Raw genomic sequence first — 23,099 nt, forward strand, 5'->3', positions numbered from 1 at the left:
AATAAAGGGGGTCATGACTGGTTCAGATAAGATTAAATTCTCCATTATATCAGGGAAGTGTGTCATCACACTTCCCTGATTATATCAACCACACAAGTCGAAGCGGCGAGCACGCTTTTGAAGATCAGTTCCATTCCTGCATTTTAAAAGACGTTCAAGCGATGTTTCGTTTATTGTAAACAGCAATATGAGGTGAAGTTAAATGAGCGATCTGTAGGCGAAACCCAATATCTAAACGACTCAAAGCAAAATAACAAACAAAAAACGCAGGAAATTTATTTAATTTCGTATAATAAATTGACTTTATTCAAAAAGGAGACAAGAGAAAATACATCACTGGATTAAATTAAAAAAGCACCATTTAAATGTTGATCGTTAATCATACTCGTAGCCGGTGAATGAGTGCAGCAGCAGGAGGCGGCTAACTCAAACAGGTCATCACATCATTAAATACATCTTGATTAAAAACATTGAGAAATGCGACACGTGATTTGCGACCGATTTTGAGTATACTCCTAATTGAGAATTCCCGTTCTGTCACGCATGAAAAAAATGCCTTCATTTTCATTTATTTAATTACAATTATTGCTTATCATTAAGTACCTAATACTGATTACATGAAACCTTCATTCGTTATTTCCATTTTTCAATCGAGGATTTTTTAAATCGTGGTTTTTTTCGTAAAAGCGAATCGTTATAAAATTACAAAAGTGACATACAAAAAATTGACGTTGAATCTAATGCGGGTATCATTAATCTACAGTCTGAACCGACCCCTTCAGGACATTCAATCCTTCGTGATTTTATCGAAATATTCTTCCAAGATTGATTCGACCAGTCATTTTACAAGCACACTTCCAAAAACGGATGGCCCACAGTTCACACTGTAAGTAAACGACTGTGAATGAGTTGAAGAGGTGGTTCCAGGCTGTATCAATCTATTAACTCTCATCTAATAGAATTCTACACTGTTCGTTGTTTTTGCGATGTAAAGGAAACGAAACTGCGTTGATTTTATGTTGTATCGATGTCCTTTTCTTATAAGGAGTGACGCTCATCGCTGGCAAAGACTCGCTCTGTTCAAACGTGTATCTGCGAATAAAACAGACAACAACAACATTATCAAATACATAAATCATCGGCGTTAAAGGTTAAGACACAGTTTAGAGTCCAGGACCCAGTTCCACAGTTGTGAGTTAAGATTTGACTCGGAGTTAACTCATTGAAGATTAACTAATTTTAACTCAGAGTTAACGCTCACTCAGAACTAGTTCCACAATTCGTGATCTAAGTTTGACCCTATAATTCAAAAAGATTGGACTCGGTGACCACAATCCTTCCACTTTCAAATTGCGTGTTTTCCCGATAGAAATTTCCCTGTATTCTGATGAACGACAGTAAGAAAGACCCGAGTATTTATTTAGATAGACCCGAGTAGTTAGCTAGCCTAATAAATATTCACGACTGTTAACTAATATATCTTTATAGGAATTGTTACATTTTCCATATGAAACGAAGTTGTAAAGTTCTAGTGACAGTATTTCCCTGTGCCTTTCAGAATTTTATCAAAATTCCCCAGGGTCCGATCCTGCGTTTTCCCGGTTTTCCAGAATCGTGGCCGGGGAACTGTGCAACCGGGTTCTAGTGTATCAAAGACTTGTTGTTATTATATTTCGTACGTTTGAGTAAATTCTGGATGATTCATTTGTAAACACATCTTGAACGGAGCCTCGTAAAACTCCACGTCAGTGATGGAATCCATGTAGGATTCGGCTCGTGATGTGAACTCCAGCCCGACACGGACGCCACCGACGTTTATACTGCTGGTGCCAAGCAGAAATAAAGCCCCGCTGCAAATATACAAAAAAGAAATATCGAAACGAGAGAATACACACTCAAGGCCTAATCAAATAATAATTATGGAAGTGATATGGAACATATTTCGCATAAAACGATGAATGCAGCAAACAGGGGAATGCTTTGTTTAAGGTCGCTTAAATCAGTTTAAACCGCTATATACAGAATTCTATTCATCAATTCAATTTCTATCAGTTATTTATTTATCAGGTGTGACACCTGACGATGATATCTATCGAGAGTTCGAAACGTCGTGTTCTTTGATTCTAATTCTCGATAAATAAGATTCGTTTTTAATGTTTTAAATTCTGTACATAGTGGGGCTTTAAACTTATTATCTGTCCTCCAAGTCAGAGTGTACCGCGCTATTCTACCACGTTAAGAAGTTAAAGCACTTGAAAAACATATTCAATATGACGTCATAAGCGTTCATATCAATCGAAGCTGTACCATAAATCAGTATGATTACTCCAAGCATAAAGCGACTAAGTAAGTGACACGGGTCTAATTTCAATTACCATCCAGTAGTGTTCAACTATGAAAGCCTGATCGTTTACACCCCGTGACCAGCTCTACCAATCAAACCATAGGGTAGGTCAGCTATTATAAACCTGGTGTAGCCAGCATATATTCAAATGAAGCAATCACTTCTGGACCAATCAGAAACTAGGGTTAGCCATCCGTGGTAACCCCAGGTTTGCTTTGACTGATTAGTCATGTGACCAACCAATGTTTACATACTAGATATTCAAATCAAGCCTCGGTTTGGACTACAAAGTAAACTGAATGAAATACTACGAAATAAAATGAATCCCACTCATTTAACATCGTCAGTAAACAGTGAACGATGTGATGTAACTAACCTGGATTCTACTAGAGAATTAGCGTTTCTGTTCCACAAACTGATACTGATCGCACCCGATAAGTCAAATGATAAACCACTTGATATCGAATGTTTTACGATCAGACCGTTTTGTAGGTGCACGGCGCGATTATAATCGTGTAGTAGAATAGTACCCTGAAAAAAAAAACAAGTTTTATCAATCGAAGTATGAGTGGATAGCACTCCATTGCACTCAGAATTATCAGCCACATAAATTCGTCTGTTAAATGAGCCAAAAATTTTCAGTTCGACTTCTTGAAAGTTAGTGTTAGATACAAACAAGCATTCATCTTCAAACTGCTAGTACGCAACCCTCGATATGTGCTGATTTTCAATCATACCTTCCTAAACAGCTTTAAACATTATGTAAATATGAGGAAGTGGACGCAGACATACTTTATGAATGAACCCTTAGTTTGTTTAATAACATCGTTACAACGAACTTCAGGGCATCTGAAAATCGGTTTGTTATAATCGGTCGTATTATTAGTGTTCATTGTATTAAGTATGAAATAAACTAAATTGTGTTATTGGCCACTTTGAGAGCAGTCCTTCGATGTGGCAAATCTCAACATTTTTTGAGATTTTACCATGTCTGACGAGTAAGGTGAGGTTTCTGTATCCATGGACGTACAATCTAGTTTATACGCCCATCCCCTGAATCAGGAGTAGTTTTACCTGTACGACTGGTGTTAAAGTACTGGGTGCATACCAAACAGCACTCATCAATTCACTTTGACCCTTAAAGAACTGTAACGGTGGAAGAGACACGTCTAGTAAACTGAGAACCATTCCAGCAGTAGCTTCTACCGTTTCATCTTTACTTTCATCATCGTAATTATCATTTTCATTATCCTCACCACCGGCTAGTGATTCTAATCCATCGGCGTACAAGTTCAACTGAAAATATTACATAAAATTACAGTTAGCCTCGCATAACTCGGAAAAACTAGGGCTGGTAAAATTCGAAGTCAGAAAATTATCTCAGTTTTGTCCGAGTTAGTCAGAGTTGGAAATATTTAATTCAAACAAAATTCAAGCGAAAGAAACATTCATAAAGTATGCATAAATACATAAAGAGAACTGAGGTTGACATCAATATGGTATTTCAAAGGATTCAGAGGAATTTATTTATCTTACAGAAATGATTGGAAGCATTCGCTGATCTTTGTGTTTTAGGTAGACATCGAAATCACTGTTTTTCATTATTCCGGCCTTCGAATTCTCAACATTTAAACTGTATTTAATATCGGCATCAGTGAGAGCTGAAAAACAATGAAATATAGATATAATTCAGTTCTCGATTAGATTTGAGTTGAAATTAGTTCTTTTCCAATTTTTTAGCCCTTGAGTCAAATTCAAGCAGTAACTGTGGAACTGGGTTCTTATTCTACGATTTCTGGTTAAATTTAACTATAGGGTTGTAGAATATTTTAGTATTTCTCATGTTTTTATCCTTGAGTCATATTCAAACCAGGCTCTAAATGTTGTCTTGATTTAATAATGCAGCTTACATTATGAATAGATTGAATGATTACCAGAGAGTGTTCCTGTGTATGAACTAGAGCCTCCATTTTGAGCAAAACTATCGTAATTAACAACCTTCGAATTGTTCCTCAATTGTGAGACTATTTTCTGGAAACAGGCATCTTTCGAAGCCAGATCTTCGACAATGGCCAGCACGTACGTCTTCAGCTCCTTCTGTCGTTCACTTTTCAATGATACGATCGCATTTTCCAGTAGTTCAAGTGTCGGTTTATTTCTAAGAACGATACTGAGCGCAGCCACACGAACAGTCGTGTCGTAACGTCTAGACGTTTGTAGGAAGATATTCAACAGCATTTCTTTCACCTAAAAACAAAACATATATAATAACATATAAATTATATATATATATTATAAACATAATATAATATGTGTCTTATATAGCGCTAAATCCAGCCAGGCTGCTCAGAGCGCTTTACATATTTTTCGATATTATCACCCAATTTTATACTCTAACATGTATCAGTCATCTCTCCCTGAGGAGAAGTAACACCGAGCTGCTAACAAACGCTCAGGAGTCATCTATCAGGCCAGGTATCCATTTACTCCTGGGTGGAGAGAGGCAATGAGGATAAGTGTCTTGCCCGAGGACGCTACGGCAATGTATGGGGTTCGAACCCACGACTAGGCTTCCCAGAGTCGAACGCTCTAACCGCTCTGCACCGCTCCACATACATGAATATGATGACAGAGTATAATTATATTGAAGAGATTTACCATGGTCCACCTACACCCCACCCTTGCTGAAAGTAATTTCATACGAAATTACAACCATATCAAGTCTCATTTCAAATCTAGTGTTAAACTTAACAGAGTTTTTTCACTTAGGTCTCGAAAGACATTATGAGTGAGCTCTATTACAAAAGTTTCACTGTATGATTATTAATAGACATTATATTTCACCTCATCAGTGATATATCCACTCTCGATGTACGAGATAGCTTTAAGCGCAGCCAATGAGACGCTTCGTTGTTGCGAAGTTTCCGCTAATCTCAGCAGCGTCGGTAAAGGTTGATGTAAACGAGAATTACCGAGTGCGGTTAGAAAATCGATTTTACATTCGGCAGTTAGACACGCAGTCAGCTGATCCAGTAGATAATTCTGATAATCCTGGATAATCTATAACATCATAAAATATATAAGACATCGTGCAATTTTATAGAATAAGGATTGATGGTGCGATGAGAAGTGTTACCAACCTGATCATTAGCTTGAATATTTTGCGCGAATGTTTTTATCAGAGCGCCGAGAGCTAAAGCGGCAGATCTCTGAATCTTTTCATCGCTGATTCCTTTCTTAACCACATCCTACAAACATACAGATCAGTGAAAATTATATCAGATATTCAGCAGCGGTTCATTTGTACATTCCCCAGAGAAATCAGCAGATACACAAAATCTCTGTCTCCCAAACAAAAATCAAACTTAAAGTTCAATAGGACAGACCCAGTTACCTCGTGGCCTCCCATTGTAGTAGTTTTGACACCATTTGACATTGAAAATAGTGATTTCATTGAAAATGAAATGGAGATCATTCTGATTTTGAGTGTATATGGATAATTACGGAGTAGTTACTTAACTACTCTCGAAATGTAATGGTAATCAGGTCTCTGATAGGGATTATATTCACCAGTAGTTTCTCCATAAGTAAATCATCTGGATGAGTGGCGTAAGACAACGCCATGAACATTCTTTCAGCTGTTGCTTGAGAGTCTTCCGAATTGAAATCGACCAATTCTAACATTGCATCAACAGCATCCACAGTTTGAGCAGCAGCAACAACGTCTATTAGTTCCGTGCTGTAAGAAGACAATATTTTACTATAAAGTAATGCATTTACGTAATGCAGGAAAAGTGAGAGAGAATTTGGACAACATCTGTATTAGAGCGTGTGTATTAATGTGCAGCCTGGATTCAACCCCATCGGACAGTCAGTATTGAAGTGCGAACTATGGACTATCAGTTTTTGAATGTGTGCCGATAAAATATCAATACATATACACATGTCTGGTGTGTGTAGTTCATTCTGAATAAAGAATGTATGAGGTAAAGTTATGAACACACGTTGAGTGTGGATGATGAAGAATTGTAATAATGGCGATAGTGTGAAGACTGTCTGAGGAGGTTCAGGGACCAGGCTGCAGACCTGCATAAAGCAACAAAGTAAAGTTTCGAACAATGAAATGCGTCTGATTATTTTGTTCATCTGGAACAATGATATCAAAACAGGAGAAGAAACTATTCTTGACAGTCATGTACTTACAAAATGTCTTTGTTTTTGGGATCTTTGAGAACTTTAACGATCTCCTTTTTACCGGTTTGTCTAAAACTTGCCACCAGTTTAACAAAAGCACCTGCGGCTTCCAGATGACCGAGTTTCTCTTTATCAAGGTCGCCGCGAAGTTTAGCCACCAAATCGCCAGGCTAAGTTAGAATAGTTGTATAATAAAAAGCTCACAATGTTATGAAGCCGTTTAAAACGCAAGCAAAGTGTTGTTGTGTTAACAGAATTAAATGAAGAAAAAGGTGAAGATTGAAAAAAGCAAAATCTACAATGTACAAATATATCTATACATATATCACAAAAGCTTCTATCACCAAATAACATTAAAATGTGTTTAGAATGTGAACTAAAATGATTGAAGTCAGATCAGGCCACTGTTAAATTCAATTAATGAATAAGCTATGAAGCGCACTCCATCAAAAATTTAGCAAATACAACTAGTCATTGAAGAAAGTCTCCTAGTCATAGTTGTTTAAGTCTGATCTCACTTTAATGTTTTACATTTATTGTGCGTAAATCTAAAAACGTTGATTTTACCTTCAAACACTGATCACACGTACCAGACAGCCCTTCCTCATCATCAACAGTAGGTAACATTTCAAATATTTTCCATGTACTACCTAACAACAGACATTTAACCATGAACAAGGTACATATTTCTATCTCCCGAAATGAGTGGAATGAGACCCGATACGATCTTGATTCAGCACTTCTACTTACTGTCTTTGATCAAAGCTGCAGCTTCTTGCGGATTATCACCATCTATTGATTCGCATGAACCAGTGCTCACCTGCACTAAGTGCTGCCTATAATAGAAACAAATAGGAGTGAAATTTACAGACCAGACTGAGCCTTTATGCTTCTCCGCTAAAATTTGATTCTTGAGTAGAAACTTTGAAAACGAACAGTTCTTGATTCTCAACTCAACAGACAGTTTTGGTGTTTGTTCCAGAACTCATTATAACAGTTGATAATTTAAGTCAATGCCAAATAAGTTTACATCCTTTTATGCATATAACATTGTCCTTCGACAGGGATTTCAACCTGCTGGCTGCTACCGCACAAAACCCTGAAACTGCCCGATCAGTCCAGTGTGCACAAGTACGATTCACAGCTTAGCCCTATGATAAATTGCAGTGGAGATCCCTAAGAAAAGACGAACCCAGGCTAGAATAATGACTGACTAAAAATGACACCTTGGCCAAGTGCACAAATAGCAGCGCACCTAGACTAATCGGGCAGGCTTTCATGCCAATGGCAGCCTTGGGTTTGAATTCCTAAAATAGCAGTTTGTTTTTACTATAGTCTCTCTATGCTTATGTTGATAACTCACATTTGTAAGAATTGATTAGCGATCTTAGAATGAGTTGGTATCGATAGATCATGAGTTTCTGTGGCTGTTACGACTTTGATTGAACCATCGGCGTCCAATTCATAGATAGTGATCATATTAGAAACATCGCTGATATCTAAAACCTGCAAATAAAATAAAATGATGAGTATTTCAGGTCAGGTTGAATTGCAGTTTGGTTATAGAAATGTATTTTACCTTATTGTAATTTCGATTTTGTCCTGCGATCTCTAATGTAGAACAATCTGATTTAGTTTTTGTAACTGTATTTTTGTGGACTTCATATTCTACGGTACATTCGCCAGAAATATCAACCTATAAAACATTGATTCATAAATTATAGAACAATTTTTAACAATCTGTCTTTTAGGGGATGGGAGGGGGGCGTAGGTGCTGAAAAAGGGCATCGTCTGTATCCCTGACAAGGTGCTGGAGACTCAACACAAGAATTCAAAAGAAGGGTTTGGGGTCCTATCCAAGAAAACATCGAGAAACAAAGTTAAATTGGTTAAATTGTTGTAATTGGGAGATCATTATGTTGATTACTTACCCAAATGACAACTTATACTTCAAAAATAGAACTGGGGATTCAGAAATTTGGACTAGTAAAATAGTGAGGATATTTGGTACATCATGAGTGTCAGGCTTTGCCGATTTGTCGATAGTTTCAATGATTCTTACCTCATTCTTGATTTCAGATTTAGTTTGATATTGGAATAAACTGATGATTCCGTTTTTGATATTCTGAGCTGCTATTTCTTCCTCAGCCGTGATATAAACTCTTGTCACTCGTCCATCTTTACGCAGGAAATATATCGGATATTTCGATAGCGTCGCGTACGGTAAAACTGTTCCTGGTTCAGTCGATTTTACACCATTCAATTTCACATTGAATACCTATAAGAATATAACGAGACTTATTAACAATAGCAACATAGCTCAACCCACTAAACACCATACAGGGTCCCTATCAAACCACTGAGTGCCATTCGTAGGGGTGGATCCAGGTGACTGCGAGTAAAAGAGCAACTTTCCAGAGCTAGGAAATCCAGGGACACCATGCCCAGTTGCGAAAATGGTTCGAAACGCTAAAAAATCTGACAATTTCAATATAAGTCTCCAAGTGTGCTAAAAAAGCTGTTTATGACTGAATTGAAAATTGCGAAATCTATTTGCAATAAACTCGTAAAAAGAAAACTCTTTAACTTTTAATATCTGATGCAGATGTAGGCCTACGTAACACCACTATATCTACCTGCATTCTGAATAAAGCTGAAGTTTCTTTGGTCCAAAGAGCGTCCATTTCAACCGTAGCCGACAATTTAAATCCAACATCGTATTCTTTCTTTAAAACGGTTTCACTGGCTATCACGGACGTCTCGTAGTTATAAACATATCTCACTCCTGATTTGTACGATGAGACAAAACCTGCAAAATAAATCACTTCACATCAGATACAAATAGAAATGTTGAAGAATGATGATTTATGTGATGAGTAGAGCAGCCAATGACGCAGTTTTCTAGAGTTGGCCGTCAAAGTTTTTATTTTGAGATATCTTAGAATACGTTTAAGTAGTGTAGTGCCAATAGTGTGGACCAAAAAAGTGTTTGACAACTTGCTTGACTGAGACCCGAGACGAGGAGAGAATAAATAGTAGAAAAGTTTCTTGGCTTTTTTATGACAACTCAAAACGACTGTTGTTTTACATCACTTACCACAAACCGCACACATTAACAGAAACCACCGAGAAAATCTGATCGAATTTCTCATTCTACTGCCGCTGTATCAATATCTAAAACTTTACTGACAAACTTCTTCAAAACTTGTTGTTAAACTTAAACTTTGATCCGAGTGAGAGGGTATCCCCGTTATTTCCGTGTTCCCTCTCACACGATGACGTCATAACAAACCACGGCCGCGATGATTTTTTTTCACTAGAAAAACAATTCCTAGATGATGAATAACCCGTAGTTTCATAATAAAACTTCTACTATTCTGATATGATCAAAATTATTGGCAATACATTAATTGATCCAATTATAACCGGTCAAACCTGAATATTGTGGGATTCGAACTCAATGATAGGAGAGCACGATGCAATGGCGCAATGCCCGAATGGTTCAGGCAATCTCAGTGATGATTCCTTCTGTATATTCGTTCCCCTGTTCGTAATATTGAAACCTTCTATGTTGAAATAGGTACTATACCACGATTGCAACATTCACACATGAATAGAAACAAAACGTGGGTGCAGCTCCAAGCCCTGCTGGCGGTTGGATGGAGGGCTGGGTGCGGCGGGGAGGAGAGCGAGAGGTGTCCGACTCGGCCCTCCCCGGTCCCGAGCTCCTCTCTGGGGGTGGGGCTGCTGGACGGGAGGACGAGTGAGGGTTGACCAGATGGGGACGTCTTTGTCTACGGTTGAGTTCGTAGCCACTGCCGGTTGGTCCGGCCCAGCAGAGGCCTGGTTCAGATAAGCCATGCCCAGATAGCCCTGAGACTGCCATGCCACCGGCCACGCAGACGCAGGGATGGGTCTGGGGCCAGCTATAACTGTTCCACTGGTTAACTCTTACCGACTAGAACACCTGGGGCCCCAGATTGCATTATTCTGGAGTACAGTAGAGTTACTTATTTATGATAAGTCGCATTGCGCAGTCCATTCCAGAAAAATGCTTTTATAGTTTGGAATCTGATAGGCTAAGTGAATTCTAGGCCTATTTTCCTTAGCATAAAACTCTATTCAACTGGTTTCGGCTGTGATTGGCCAGGTAACTAGAGTAAAGGTCAATCAATCACCAGCTATTGTTCGGGTTAGTGAGTATTTTAGCTGATAACCAATGCAGCCAACCAGCTGGGAACTGTGTGGGTTATGTCGGCACACACAGTCACAGACCCTGTCAGTGTCATCATGTCAACCCAACAGATTGAATATACAATCATCAATTAGTTCTAGTTGGCAGTTTGTTTTGGGTGTTTGAGACAAAAATATAGTAATAGATACCGTGTCAGCCTCCTAAGTCATGTACGATTATAATCAATGTATGTGAATAATTTGTAACTGGTGGCATTTTTTCCTGCTATACAAAAAGTGGCAATTTTACCGGTGGCATTTTTTTCGTATGTTGCAAAATTTGGTGCCGGCGCCATTTTTACCGACAATCTAATAACATGCTGTGAACAATTCATTTTTAAGGCTCCACTGAGATTCAAAAGCAACGATACACGACGGAGCAGTCCCTTGTTGAACTGATCGAGTCAGTTGATCTAGAGAATGGCACAGATAGGAATTGTCGAGGATAAGTTTGAGAGGAAGCTGGTAAGATGCCTGAGGAAAGGTTTATCAGTTGACTCTGAAAATCGTCATGAATTTACGACCCCAGATTCAAACGAATGTCAAGGTCGTAGAGCCACCATTCTGAAAGGCGGCAGCCGACAACGTTATTTAGGGTTTTTTGAATAAAATAAAATTGCTGCTGGATTTTATGAGGAATAATCCAATTCAGTGTATTTGATGCTGGCATTTCTAATTGAAAATAAAAATGTCCTCCTCCAGTCCTTGAAAAATGCATGGAAATGGTTTTTATTTCGAAAATGAAAGAAAACCGTTCATCATCGTCTCTTTGAAAACATGTATGCCAAAACGGTTTTTCGAAGTTTTCTTTTACATTATCAATGAAAATAATATTATCATCCGCCCTCGTCATAATTATTTTGAAAATGTTCAGAATGAGAATCTATATTTTTGAATGGCGGCTAATCTATTCACGAACGGCTCAGTCTATTTGTTTTAGGAAGTCCATGAAAAGGGACATTTACTTGACCTATAATGATCTATAAACGTCCGTGCAAGACGACGATTTCCGAATGACCACTCGTAGTTGATTGGGTGTTGTTGAAGGGTAATTGATAGCAATTACAGTAAAATCACGGTTTGCGTGTTATGTGCACACTTTACGTACAAACGATATATTCAGTCGATAAATACTCGCAGTACCAGTGCACAATTACTCTCAGTAGGTTAAAAACTCGATATCGACAACTATAGCTCCGCTGAAATCTGTATTAGGAGATAGACGGAATTTCTAAAAATGAAATTATCCGATGATAACTTTGGAGAATCGGTAAGTCCGGCAAAAATTCAGAAAAAGGCAACTTCCTGACGTAGTCTCTTCCCTTCTGTTTAGCCCTATGTATTTTGATTCTTTTCATACAGAAAATGTTTTTTTTCGTGCATCTAGAAAACCTTTGGTGGCTTTATAGAATATCAACACTTTATTTTCTTAACTACGGGTCCGGATCATTTTTACCCCTTGAGTACGTACCGGCGATGCTGCGGGTCTAATTTGAAAAATTAGGCACATTTTTAGGCAATTTTAGTGCATCTGCTATATGTAGTACTGTGGACTTTCGTCATGTGATTTTCACTAAGGGCACTCGGTCAGAAAAAGGACTCCCGAACCGCCTGTAGATCCGACCCTGATATAATCATAGTCTAGTTTAGCTTTGGTTTTATCTCGGAACCTATGCATCACGTCGGCCTAAAGCTGTTCAATTTCGAACCAAAAATACTGCTTTTGCTAAACAACGAATGTATTGATAGACATTCTGTGACCTGAGAAATACCACATAAATAGCTATTCGCAGATTTGTATGCTGATATTAAACAATGTCGGTGTAGGGCCTATAATACTGCTATACCAGCGAAACAAGTTTTACTCATTTGTGCGTCTGTTTTCTGAATAGACCGCCTATGAGTATAATCACTGTAGTCCTTGTGCAATTAAAATTTTGTTAGAAAAGTAATGAGCTAAAATTTGTTTATGTAGAAAGAATCTCGCGGGATGTGTGGCAGCTGAATGACGGGTTGGAATTAACGCACCGTCCCGGATGCCACCTTTCGCTTTTCTAACGAGATTTCTATTTTACAAATTTGATGACATCATTAGGATCCTATATGAATGTATATGGAGACTGTCATCGTTCCTCGCTAATTAGTCTTTTAAAAGTCTATTTGGACTTATTCGACCTCAATGCGCAAGTTGACAGAAACGCCTGTAAGACCGTGCTTTGTGTTTAAATGGTGAAACCACGTGAAACAGATTGACTCCTTTAACGCAAGATGGCGTATTAGTTAAGGTGTCGTGTTTAAAACCTATTATTTTCTGGGTTTTTGTTAATGTAATCATGTGATGGAAACTGTTTTTTTTACAATGGAAATGGTTGGAGTGTAAATAAATTCGTAATTCATTGGTAGAATAAAGCTATAAGCTTATCTAATGGTATCGCGTATGATGACGGATCTCCGATGTATAAAGAGTCACATACGACGCCTTTCGGAAATATATCCATGATTCTGTTGGCATGATTTTAGTCTTTCTTCTCATGTTTCGCACTCTACCCCGCTATGCCGTTGACCTTTCAATAGTTCAAAATTTGAACTCGAATTAATTACATAGTGTATCTATTATACGTCACGTTTGGATCACACTAGCACAGCTGCGCCCACATTCTTAATTTCACCTTATACAAGAGAACCTTTAAATAGTGTGTCGTTTGAGGTCTAGATCGACACGCCCTACACTGTAGCATCAACATCTGATATAAACACCGCGTGAATCAGAGTCTAGCTAGCATCCACCGCGCCGAGCTCTGAGCAGCAGTAAGCGAGTCGAGTCGATCGAACAACCGCTTCACGGTATACACAGACCGCTGTCATACACCCGAACATTCTACTACTATTAGACTAATTATCAAATATGCGAGCAAATTATAATTGAGGAAGTTATTAAAACTGGACATACACACGCACGAGGCGGCGCACGTTTGGCGATTCTGATTAGACCGACATCTGCGTAGTGTACACACAGAGCTGACCACAGACTCTTTGTAGTGGATGTACACTGGCATACGGTATAATGGCTACATCGAATAGTACAGGATCTCTAGTATTTCCATTTCAGACTCCGATTCTGGGCAAGCACGGAGAATACGGTGCCCTAACCATGCCCGACGGAGTGCCCCACGACGCCCACGGATCTACTATCAGTTTTCACGATATCAATTATTCGGCTATGGTCAAGACTCAACCTTGTTGTGGAAAAAGCGAACGGAAAGTGATCCTCAAAGATATCAAGTAAGTGGAAGACCGCGATCATAATGATTCGTATAATATTTGCATGAAATACAGCGTATGTACGTACATTACCCGGCAGTAAAAATCAATGTTTTAGTATCAGCTGGTTGTTTCTGACAATGTGTCGAATTTGAATTTTCCTTGTTTAGATACTCGATCATACTGTATTCTAGTCAGTAATATGTGTGCATAGTTTTACGATCAGTTATTTTCTGCAAACCTTGGCGTTGGTCCACCCGATTATAAACCACCATCGATTAGGTATTAAACTACTATAACCCGCATTCGAATTTGAAGTTTTTGTTGCATTCGAATATCATCTTCATTCGCGTTTCGATGGTGCAGTGCTTTGGTGGTTAAACGTTTAGGTTTTAGGTATAGATAACTAAACTCTGCAGATACTGCGCGGTTTTATTATTAGCTCAACAACTCTCGGCGTAGCTGTTACTTCAGAAAACGATTTCTTCTGATTATTTTACGTTTAAAGAACTTTCGCCTCAGCTGTTTCAGTTATATGTGGAACAGTCTACCTTTTAATTAATTAGCTGCGCAGATATCAAATATCAATTTCAGTCTGGTGTAAAAACTTATCAAGCAAAATTTTATCGAAATGCAATAATATAATGATGTGTTTTATGTAAACTGAGAGTGGTGTAACGATAATTTCCATTATCTTCATGATCATCATTATAATCATTAATCATTATGGTTATTATTATTATTCCCCAGTGGAGTTTTTAGACAAGGCATGAACGCGATTCTTGGACCAACTGGAAGTGGAAAATCTTCGTAAGTATAATGCATACTATAAATGAACATCATCGGACATCACAGGACGTCGTTTCTTCCCGTTTAAACTAACGATGTATTCATGGTTTTTAAGGTTATTGGATGTTTTAGCTGGCCGCAAAGATAAATCTGGTTTAACCGGGGAAGTGTTGATAGATGGACATAAGCAACCAGAAAACTTCAAGTGTATGGCAGGATATGTCGTTCAGGTATCCATACTTGGTCCTTGTTTGATTTCATTTCATTTCCATGATGACTTTGTACAAATAACAGAATAAAATTTTGTACAAATCTGATCTAATGGCAGTACATCCCCTGAACCCAGTTACACAGTTGTGAGTTAAGATTTGACTCTGAGTTAAGTCATTGGAAATGAACTAATTTTAACCCAGAGTTAACTCTAACACACGACTGTGGAACTGGGTCCTGAGTTTCATAGACTTGTATTATAAAATCGGTCCCGGTGTTTTAGGAGGGTTACGTTTCGGAGATTCAAAAGCTGTTTTCAGGATTCTGACCTGTTTGATTTTCATGTATTTTAGTAATGTACTATTAATGATCCGAAAAAATGATCTAAACAAACTGTATATTGTCTCGAAGCCGATTGGCTCGAATAATTGCTGGACTTGCGTGAAAAAATATAAAACATTCCTGCCGTAGCTCAAATGTGATCATGACTATCCATCGTCACTCCGACTGTCCCAGAATACGTTATATAGTTAGCTTATTGTCATCTTTTATACAGCAATTAGTTCCGAGAGATCTGGAGGCTAGCGAGTGTCTACGCATAAAACATGTTGGTAGTAAGAACTAGTGTAATATTAAATGTTTTATTCCGATGATAGGATGATATATTGATGGGAACTCTGACCGTCAGGGAAAATCTCACGTTTTCTGCCACGCTTCGATGTCCGAAAATGTCTCTACAAGACAAAGAGAAACGGGTGCAAGACATCATCGACGAACTGGGTTTACAGAAATGTGCCGACTCGAAGGTAACGCCAGTGAAAACGGTTTGCTCTTCGTATTTCTACATAACATAGTTTACGGCTGTTAATTGTTATTTGATGATTGATATACCGCGAATTCTACAGACAACGTAGGCCTACATGCCGCCCTGCCCCCCCCCCCCCGGGCTAGTCAGCGCCTATTGTTCTACTTAAATAGTTAGATCGCCGCCAGACAATGCTAACGATGGGTATGATATCAATTGCAAATCCCGGATATGTATGAACAAAGACTTCCTAAAATATCTCGACAAACAAACGCGACAGCTTGGATCTATCAATAGCGATACGAAACATCTAACCAAACGCATTAGACCTTCAACCTAACAATTAACAAGATTGAGTGCCTAATTAACTTGTTTGAAAAACCTGATGAAGCGACTATGCATTAGTAGTGAAATCTCGTACGCTGGATATTATTACACTTAGCTTAAAAAATACGACCTCTCTTTTTAATTGTTCGAAAAACTGAATACCTAATTTTACGATGTTAAGACCTGTAGATGTGCTAAGTTGAAAATACCTGTATATGAAGCATTCTAGATATGTTTCTTATATTGAGTCAGATTTTGTAATTATTGCTTCGTGTTTTAGGTGGGAACGCAAATGATTCGCGGTATTTCTGGGGGCGAGAAAAAACGCACGAGTATCGGCAGAGAACTGATTACATTTCCCGGAGTATTGTTTCTAGATGAACCGACGACCGGACTGGACGCCAGCACTGCCAGCTCAGTCATGCTGCTTCTTCATAAGTGAGTAATAAATCTTCGTGTAGTCGTTATTTATGATGCGGTACACTCGGGTTAGGAGATAATATTCTCAGGTATATGTTGAAATGTTTGCTAATCCTATACGGTAAATAAGGAAGTATAAACACTATCCAAATCAGACTTAAAAGTTATGAATATCTAGTCAGACACATTGTCACGGTCCATAAAAGAACCAAGTTGAGCGTTGTCTACTGTACCATCCAACTCGGATATTATTCTCAAGTCAGAGTCTACTGTACAATCCATCTGAGATATCACTCTCAAGTCAGAGTCTATTGTACCATCAAACTCAGATATCACTCTCAAGTCAAAAGATCCGAGTTGAGTGGAGTTTACTGTACAATCAAACTCAGATATCATTCTCAGGTCGGAAGATCCGACTCAAACTGAGTACTTATCCAACTCAGATATCACTCTTGAAAAAGTCGGACAAAATTTGTCCTGTTGAAAATGGTCCACTTCGATTCTACTGTCTCTTAATGTTCTTGCACAACCTATGACACACTTTATTGTCTATTTGTTTGTAGTTTATCACGTAGAGGACGCACGGTGATCTTCTCGATACATCAGCCTCGATACTCCATCTTTAAACAGTTCGATACGTTATTACTATTATCAGCTGGTGAAACCGTGTATAAAGGAGCCGCAGACGATTCGATAGAATACTTCAAACAAATAGGTATTTATATAGATCTGTACAATTCGAAAAATATCAATTTATGAAGTCGTTTATTTGGGACTCTGGTCGGCGAGTTGCCGGATCGTGTCAAAAAACATATTAGACATTGAATCCAGCCTATGATCGTTTGTTATAGGTTATCAGATAGAAGAATATAATAACCCACCGGACTTCTTCCTCGATGTTATCAACGGAATGTACGAGGTATCTGAACCTGACGCAGCGTCTCCTAACGGAAATGTTTCGTCTCACCTACTCGACCAGCCGCAGCAGCTGCAGCTGCCCGACGTCAAAGTTATCAGTAAGTTATCATTCTACGGTTACAATCCCGTTTGGAGAATTCGTTTTTCAGATCATGGACTTACAAACAAGAGTTTACTATACTAGGATACTCTAGTCATTAGGTCCATGTTCTCGTATTACACCATGAATATAAAATTACTTCTTTTTCCTTCGTGGTAATGAAATATCTGTTCTCATATTTACGTCTATTCGTAATTGTAGATTCAGACGAAGAAAAAGAAGCCGTGACCGAAAACCGTTTGGCCGCCGCTTTTCAGAATAGTTCAACGTGTCAGAAGTAAGTATTATCATTTTGATAGTACAGCTATATTTGGAGGATGTGAATTGATAGTGATTGTATTTTGTAGAACGCTCGGTGAATCGCGACAAATACATAAAGATTATGAAAAACGTGTAGCGGACGGAACTGAAGTTCCTCTTACTGGATTAGAATACGCCAGATCATGGGGAATACAGGTAAAGAGCTATAAGCTCCTCGTGCATGGGTATGAGGTCTTGTAAAATCAATACACATGTACCGGTAACTGTTAAAATCCGTCAGAAACTAAAAGGAATGAACGCATAAATATCTATCTTGTTTCAGTGGTCAACGGTATCAAAAAGAGCGCTGCTTAATCTTATACGTAATCCTCAGACATCTGTCTATCAGGTAATCCTTAAACCTTCATCAGTTGCTAGTCGTGCAGCGACTTGAGATTTAAGACCATTCTAAGACCATTTAAGTCCAACATTCAATCTAACAAACATAAGACCAGTCCACAACTCTGCAACTGGGCCCATATCACTGGTACTTATGAATGTCAAGTTGTGCGCTTATAAATCGTTATAAAGAATGTTTTCATATAGTTTTCGACACATCTAGCTATCAGTAACATATCATGTATAACGTATAATTTATTCGTCTTTCAGTTAGTTGTGTCGGTTATCTTCGGTCTCGTAGTTGGCACTATTTACTTTCAAATGGATACATCATTACAATCAGGCGTTCAAAACAGGTACACTAACTATACCCATTCCTCCCGGAAAATCGATTTCTATTGAGAAAAATGAAATAACAATTTTCACTGAATTTTCAGAGTCGGGGTGTTCTTTTTCATCATCATGAATATGGTATTCTCGAACATGTCAGCAACTGAATTATTCATTCACGAACGAGCGTTATTTATGTAAGTAGAAAATGAAATCGTTAACTTCCTCTTACTGAGATCAGGAAACTGTGACTCGAGTTCGGAACCCAGTGTCCAGCTCTGGTGATTAGACACAATATACCTTCGCAAAAGGAGGGCAACACTAATGTACAGTATTCAGGCACAGATCCAGGACTTTTTCCGGCGACTAAAATCTCTGAAAGAGGGCCTATACGGCATATTGTTTGGCCAAACATGAGATGATATGGTACCGATAATGTGGTACTGTCCGCCCGCTTCTTGAGTACATTCCTTGTTTTGGTAGCTGAGCAGAGGGGGTTCACGACCCCTGAAACCCCCCTCTGGATCCGCGCCTGGTATTTCGGTGATAGAAATTACTCTGATATTGATTATGTTTTCTGTTTACAGACACGAGAATGTCAGCGGTTTCTATCGAGTTTCCGCGTATTTTCTGGCTAAAGTATTCTGTGATATTTTACCTACGCGGTGTATACCGGCATTTTTCTTCGCTCCGATTGTCTACTTCATGGTCGGTGAGTAGAATGATGGATCTAATACAAACACCAATCTCTGGCTATTTTCATCAGTTATACTTCTTTTAATATAAAGTCCTTAAGAATAGTGAAGAATAAGATTTGAAATATTCCCTTGAGCTAGTAGTTTATTCAACGCCGCGACTGTTCAGGAATTTCATTTCTATGTTTAGGATTTATCGTTGCAACACGGTCATTGTATTTCATAATAGGTTTGAGACCCACTATATACAAAATTTTCAAAAGATTATAAACGAATTTTATTTATCAAAATTAAAAGACACAACGTTTCGAACTCTAAATAGGGATCATCGTCAGTCAATTTTGTTTATTTGAAAAAAAGATTCGCTTTTAATCTTTTTCAATTCTGTTTATAGTGAGTTTTAAATCTATTTTCAGTTGAGTATTGAGTGTGGCTACTCTACCATCAATAGTTGTTATACTTGTGATTTTCAGGATTGGATGTGGATGTAGTGAAGTTTTTCACGTTTGTCTTAACGTTGATATTAACGACTCTAGCCGCGTGTGGAATCGCGTTCACCATGAGTTCTACTTTCGATATCGTCGGGATCGCTAATCTGTTCATATCATTGACCTACGTGTTCATGATGGTACGTATTTAAATATATCGATAATTGAATTGAATATCGGTCGGCAACCAGTCTAACCCCGATACATCGATGAGGTAGTAAGAAATTATATCAAAAATAGAATAAGAAAAATCAATGCAAAAATTCACAATTTTAATCGTGACGTCAATACTGAGTGCACATGGACTTCACAGAACCCCTTAAATGAATCCTGAACCCGTACTAGGTATCAATGTATATAAACATTGTTGTAACGGTTTTTACGGCGTCAAAAAAGCTTATTGTGACGCAACAGTCTGAAATACGTATATATCTGTGAAGCGAAGGTATTGAAGCATCCAAAAATTACTGGTGAACATTTTTCAATGAAACAAGTTCTATAGAAATTTACGGATTATCTGATGCACGAATAAACCTCTCTCGTCTCTTTTTGTTGTATAGGTTTTCAGCGGTTTACTAGTAAATCTAGAAACTATATCAGTTTGGTTAAGATGGCTACGATATATTAGTCTGTTCAGATACGGCATAGCTGTAAGTGTTGCTTATCGCGCGGTTAGAAATCATACACGATATCGTATTTTCATGAAGTTTCTCATTAATTGTCGAGTAATTGCTATTTTTAGGCGTTGTCTGTCAACGAATTAAAGGATATGGAATTTTGTGAATCTCTCAACGGAACTGATATCTGGTATGTTTTACAACTATATAAACTGCATATCAATCGAATTCGTTAAGACTTTACAGATTTGATTTGATTTCTCTTACAGTCAAATGGCTGGTAACGCGTACATGAAAGCGCAGGGAATCGCGTTCGAAACGTCGTGGGATCTGTGGCAGAATCTACTGGCTCTCGGTGCTATCACTGTCATCATGTTATTCCTCAGTTACGTGCAGTTGATCAGGTTAAAGAAACTGAAGTAAAATCAAGATAAGAAAAACGGATGACTTGGTGGTAGAACAACAGATCCGATCCCGGTGGGATTTGAGAATCGATATTTTCTATCTACATGTATACTACTCCCAGTGATCAACAGAAACTGTAAACGGATCGTACATCGTTTCATTCGTTGTTTTTTTGTGTTGTGATATTTTTTTCTCATTAATAAATTTTCGTAATTCGTATTCGTTGCGTTTGACTCGGGAAAAGGTTTGACTCTGGCTCCTAGTGCGGGACATACTGGCCCGTCCTGGCCGGGAACACCTTCGTGGGAAGTTACTTACTCAAAAAAGGTAAATCAAAAATATTTGTAAAAAGTCTTGGCCATAGCTCATCCATAAAGCTAACACCCCTCCCTAGCTGGTCTCGAGGAGCCCGCGGCATCCCTTATTTGCTATGATTGACTACCGAGCACTATTGGTTGACGGAAATCAGTTTATCTGGTAATTGGTATTTTTCGTTTAGGAGAATAGGAAGGCCCATCGTATTAAACGTATGCAGAGTCCGAATGTCAATTTCTAAGCATTTTTAGAAGAACGATCAAAGTCAGGAGGTGTTGTCAATCTAGATTATTGGTGATGGCCTTCTTCATTATGAATCTTTAACATTTTCAGCAGCGTGCATACCGATTGGTCCATTCAATCGTGTAGTCACGCGCGAAACAATCAACATTTCATTAATATCGATCGCCAAGAATAATCTTTAGCGAAAATTAACGATAAGAAGATCGTAAAATTCCTTTCTTTGTTTGTCGGCTGCTAATCACGACATATCATCGGCTCGTTATTTATGATGGGTTTCAAAGCATGGACGTATAAACTGGATAACACGTTCACACGCCGGCAAAGTGAACGTCTTCGGCCACACTTCCACACTCCTGCTAGTGCGCGATATCACTGAACACGAGTTCTAAATGCATATCTGATTAAAATCCAGAATGACTGGCACGGAGAAATTTACAATAAACTGAAGCTCTACGAGAATGAACTTTTCTCTCGTTCTTTGATGTTCATCTAACGTCGTCCGTAGAAAGAATGCCTTCGCGAATAATAAGTTTTAATTGAAGATGCAGAAGATGAATATTCTGTCGGATTTCTGGCTGTTTATTATCCTTTGTGCCGTGTCTGGACGAACCTACTCGACCTTATTAGAAGCTCGGTACAGCAGCATATCCCGTATAGGTCCAGATACCCGAATCCCTGGACCGTATATTTGGACCGGACAGCTGTCCGAGCGTGTGGAGTGCGCGATAGCTTGTTTAGCCCGTTCGTCGTGTATGAGTTTTTCTTTTAGCAAGCAACTTAAGACGTGCTATTTAGCAGCTTGGAAACCGTGTATGGCTGGGATCACTGCTCCATCCTTAATTTCAGCATCGGGCTATAAAACGTACATGAAGGTAGGTTTTGAAGATATTTGTTGTTGTTGAAGAAATGCGTCACCTAACGTCAAACTTCGTGTCATATATTTTGCTGAATTGGGTCGGTTTTCAAAACCGTGTCACATATTTTTATATGTATAACCAATCATTGTGCTGTGACTTTTCAGAATATCTTTATAAGTAGATTTCCAGATATCGGAAATCCTTTTCTCTACCTACCTATAGTGCATCAACTTTGTCTATGTAATTTCCTATTTTTTTCCCATTCTAACTTTTTATTCTCTAACTCAGTGCGCCCCACCTACTGGTTGTCCAGACTGGAAGTCAGGTAAGTAGATCATAGCACGCCTCCTAGAATTTTACAAACCATTTTTGAAGTTGATGATGGTTAATCTTTGTTTTCAGAATTTAAACCGTTATGCTGCAACGACGTGAGATTATTGGCAGCTAAAACCGACGATGCCGATTACACTATTTGGATGCATCAAGAATCCACTGGAATTCTGAAACAAACAACTCTATATTGTTACAGAATGAATTCGCCAAACCCGAAGGAATACATTACTCTAACGAGCGGTTATAGAGGCAATTTCGGCATCAGTTTGTTCAAAAAACAGAATGAAGCCGGAGAGACGTACTTCTCGAAAATACGCGTAAACCTATTGGTAAGTTTGGATACATCAACATAGCCGGTTCACCTAGAATCAAGAGACCCCCACCGCACCAGAGAAGGCTCTTGGTCGTTGATAGAACAATGTGGTCGATGCCAGTCATCAGAGTCCTACCACTTTGAAGTCTTTAAAAGCAAGAATAGTTCACCCAATTTGCGCAAGTAAAACCTCCCCCTGATTTTACCGATAACAGCTAACCAGTCCTCCAGCTGTCGACCAGTCCTCCAGTTGTCGACCAGTC

At 38.5% G+C, this 23,099-nt stretch overlaps 2 protein-coding genes across 6 annotated transcripts; one reads left to right on the forward strand and one right to left on the reverse strand.

Moving 5' to 3' along the window:
- Positions 1–287: 287 nt before the first annotated feature.
- LOC141904202 (microsomal triglyceride transfer protein large subunit-like) lies at positions 288–9,771 on the reverse strand. Its single transcript, XM_074792754.1, has 17 exons — positions 9,636–9,771; positions 9,175–9,347; positions 8,601–8,816; positions 8,118–8,234; positions 7,902–8,044; positions 7,289–7,374; positions 7,106–7,188; positions 6,548–6,708; positions 5,915–6,083; positions 5,485–5,592; positions 5,189–5,404; positions 4,279–4,591; positions 3,881–4,005; positions 3,419–3,640; positions 2,721–2,875; positions 1,680–1,850; positions 288–1,092 (listed from the first exon to the last, which is right to left on the reverse strand). The coding sequence occupies exons 1-17, from the start codon at positions 9,688–9,690 to the stop codon at positions 942–944; spliced, it is 2,664 nt and encodes an 887-aa protein (XP_074648855.1). The 5' UTR covers positions 9,691–9,771; the 3' UTR covers positions 288–941.
- A 250-nt stretch (positions 9,772–10,021) lies between these two features.
- LOC141904206 (broad substrate specificity ATP-binding cassette transporter ABCG2-like) lies at positions 10,022–20,952 on the forward strand. 5 transcript variants are annotated; one of them, XM_074792757.1, is made up of 19 exons: positions 10,022–10,118; positions 11,114–11,236; positions 13,881–14,053; positions 14,783–14,842; positions 14,937–15,051; positions 15,688–15,837; positions 16,444–16,601; positions 17,147–17,298; positions 17,435–17,599; positions 17,803–17,878; positions 17,949–18,057; positions 18,185–18,250; positions 18,511–18,596; positions 18,678–18,767; positions 19,158–19,282; positions 19,739–19,893; positions 20,314–20,403; positions 20,496–20,560; positions 20,640–20,952. In XM_074792757.1, exons 2-19 carry the CDS (start codon positions 11,192–11,194, stop codon positions 20,791–20,793), a joined length of 2,034 nt encoding a protein of 677 aa, XP_074648858.1. In that variant the 5' UTR covers positions 10,022–10,118; positions 11,114–11,191; the 3' UTR covers positions 20,794–20,952. The 5 variants fall into 5 exon arrangements, with proteins under 5 accessions (XP_074648858.1, XP_074648860.1, XP_074648862.1 ...); XM_074792759.1 differs by having other exon boundaries at positions 10,024–10,084; XM_074792761.1 differs by lacking the exon at positions 11,114–11,236 and having other exon boundaries at positions 10,038–10,118; positions 13,867–14,053.
- The last annotated feature ends 2,147 nt before the right edge of the window (positions 20,953–23,099 follow it).

The sequence above is a fragment of the Tubulanus polymorphus genome, chromosome 4, assembly GCF_964204645.1.
Source record: "Tubulanus polymorphus chromosome 4, tnTubPoly1.2, whole genome shotgun sequence".
Lineage (NCBI taxonomy): Eukaryota > Metazoa > Nemertea > Palaeonemertea > Tubulaniformes > Tubulanidae > Tubulanus > Tubulanus polymorphus.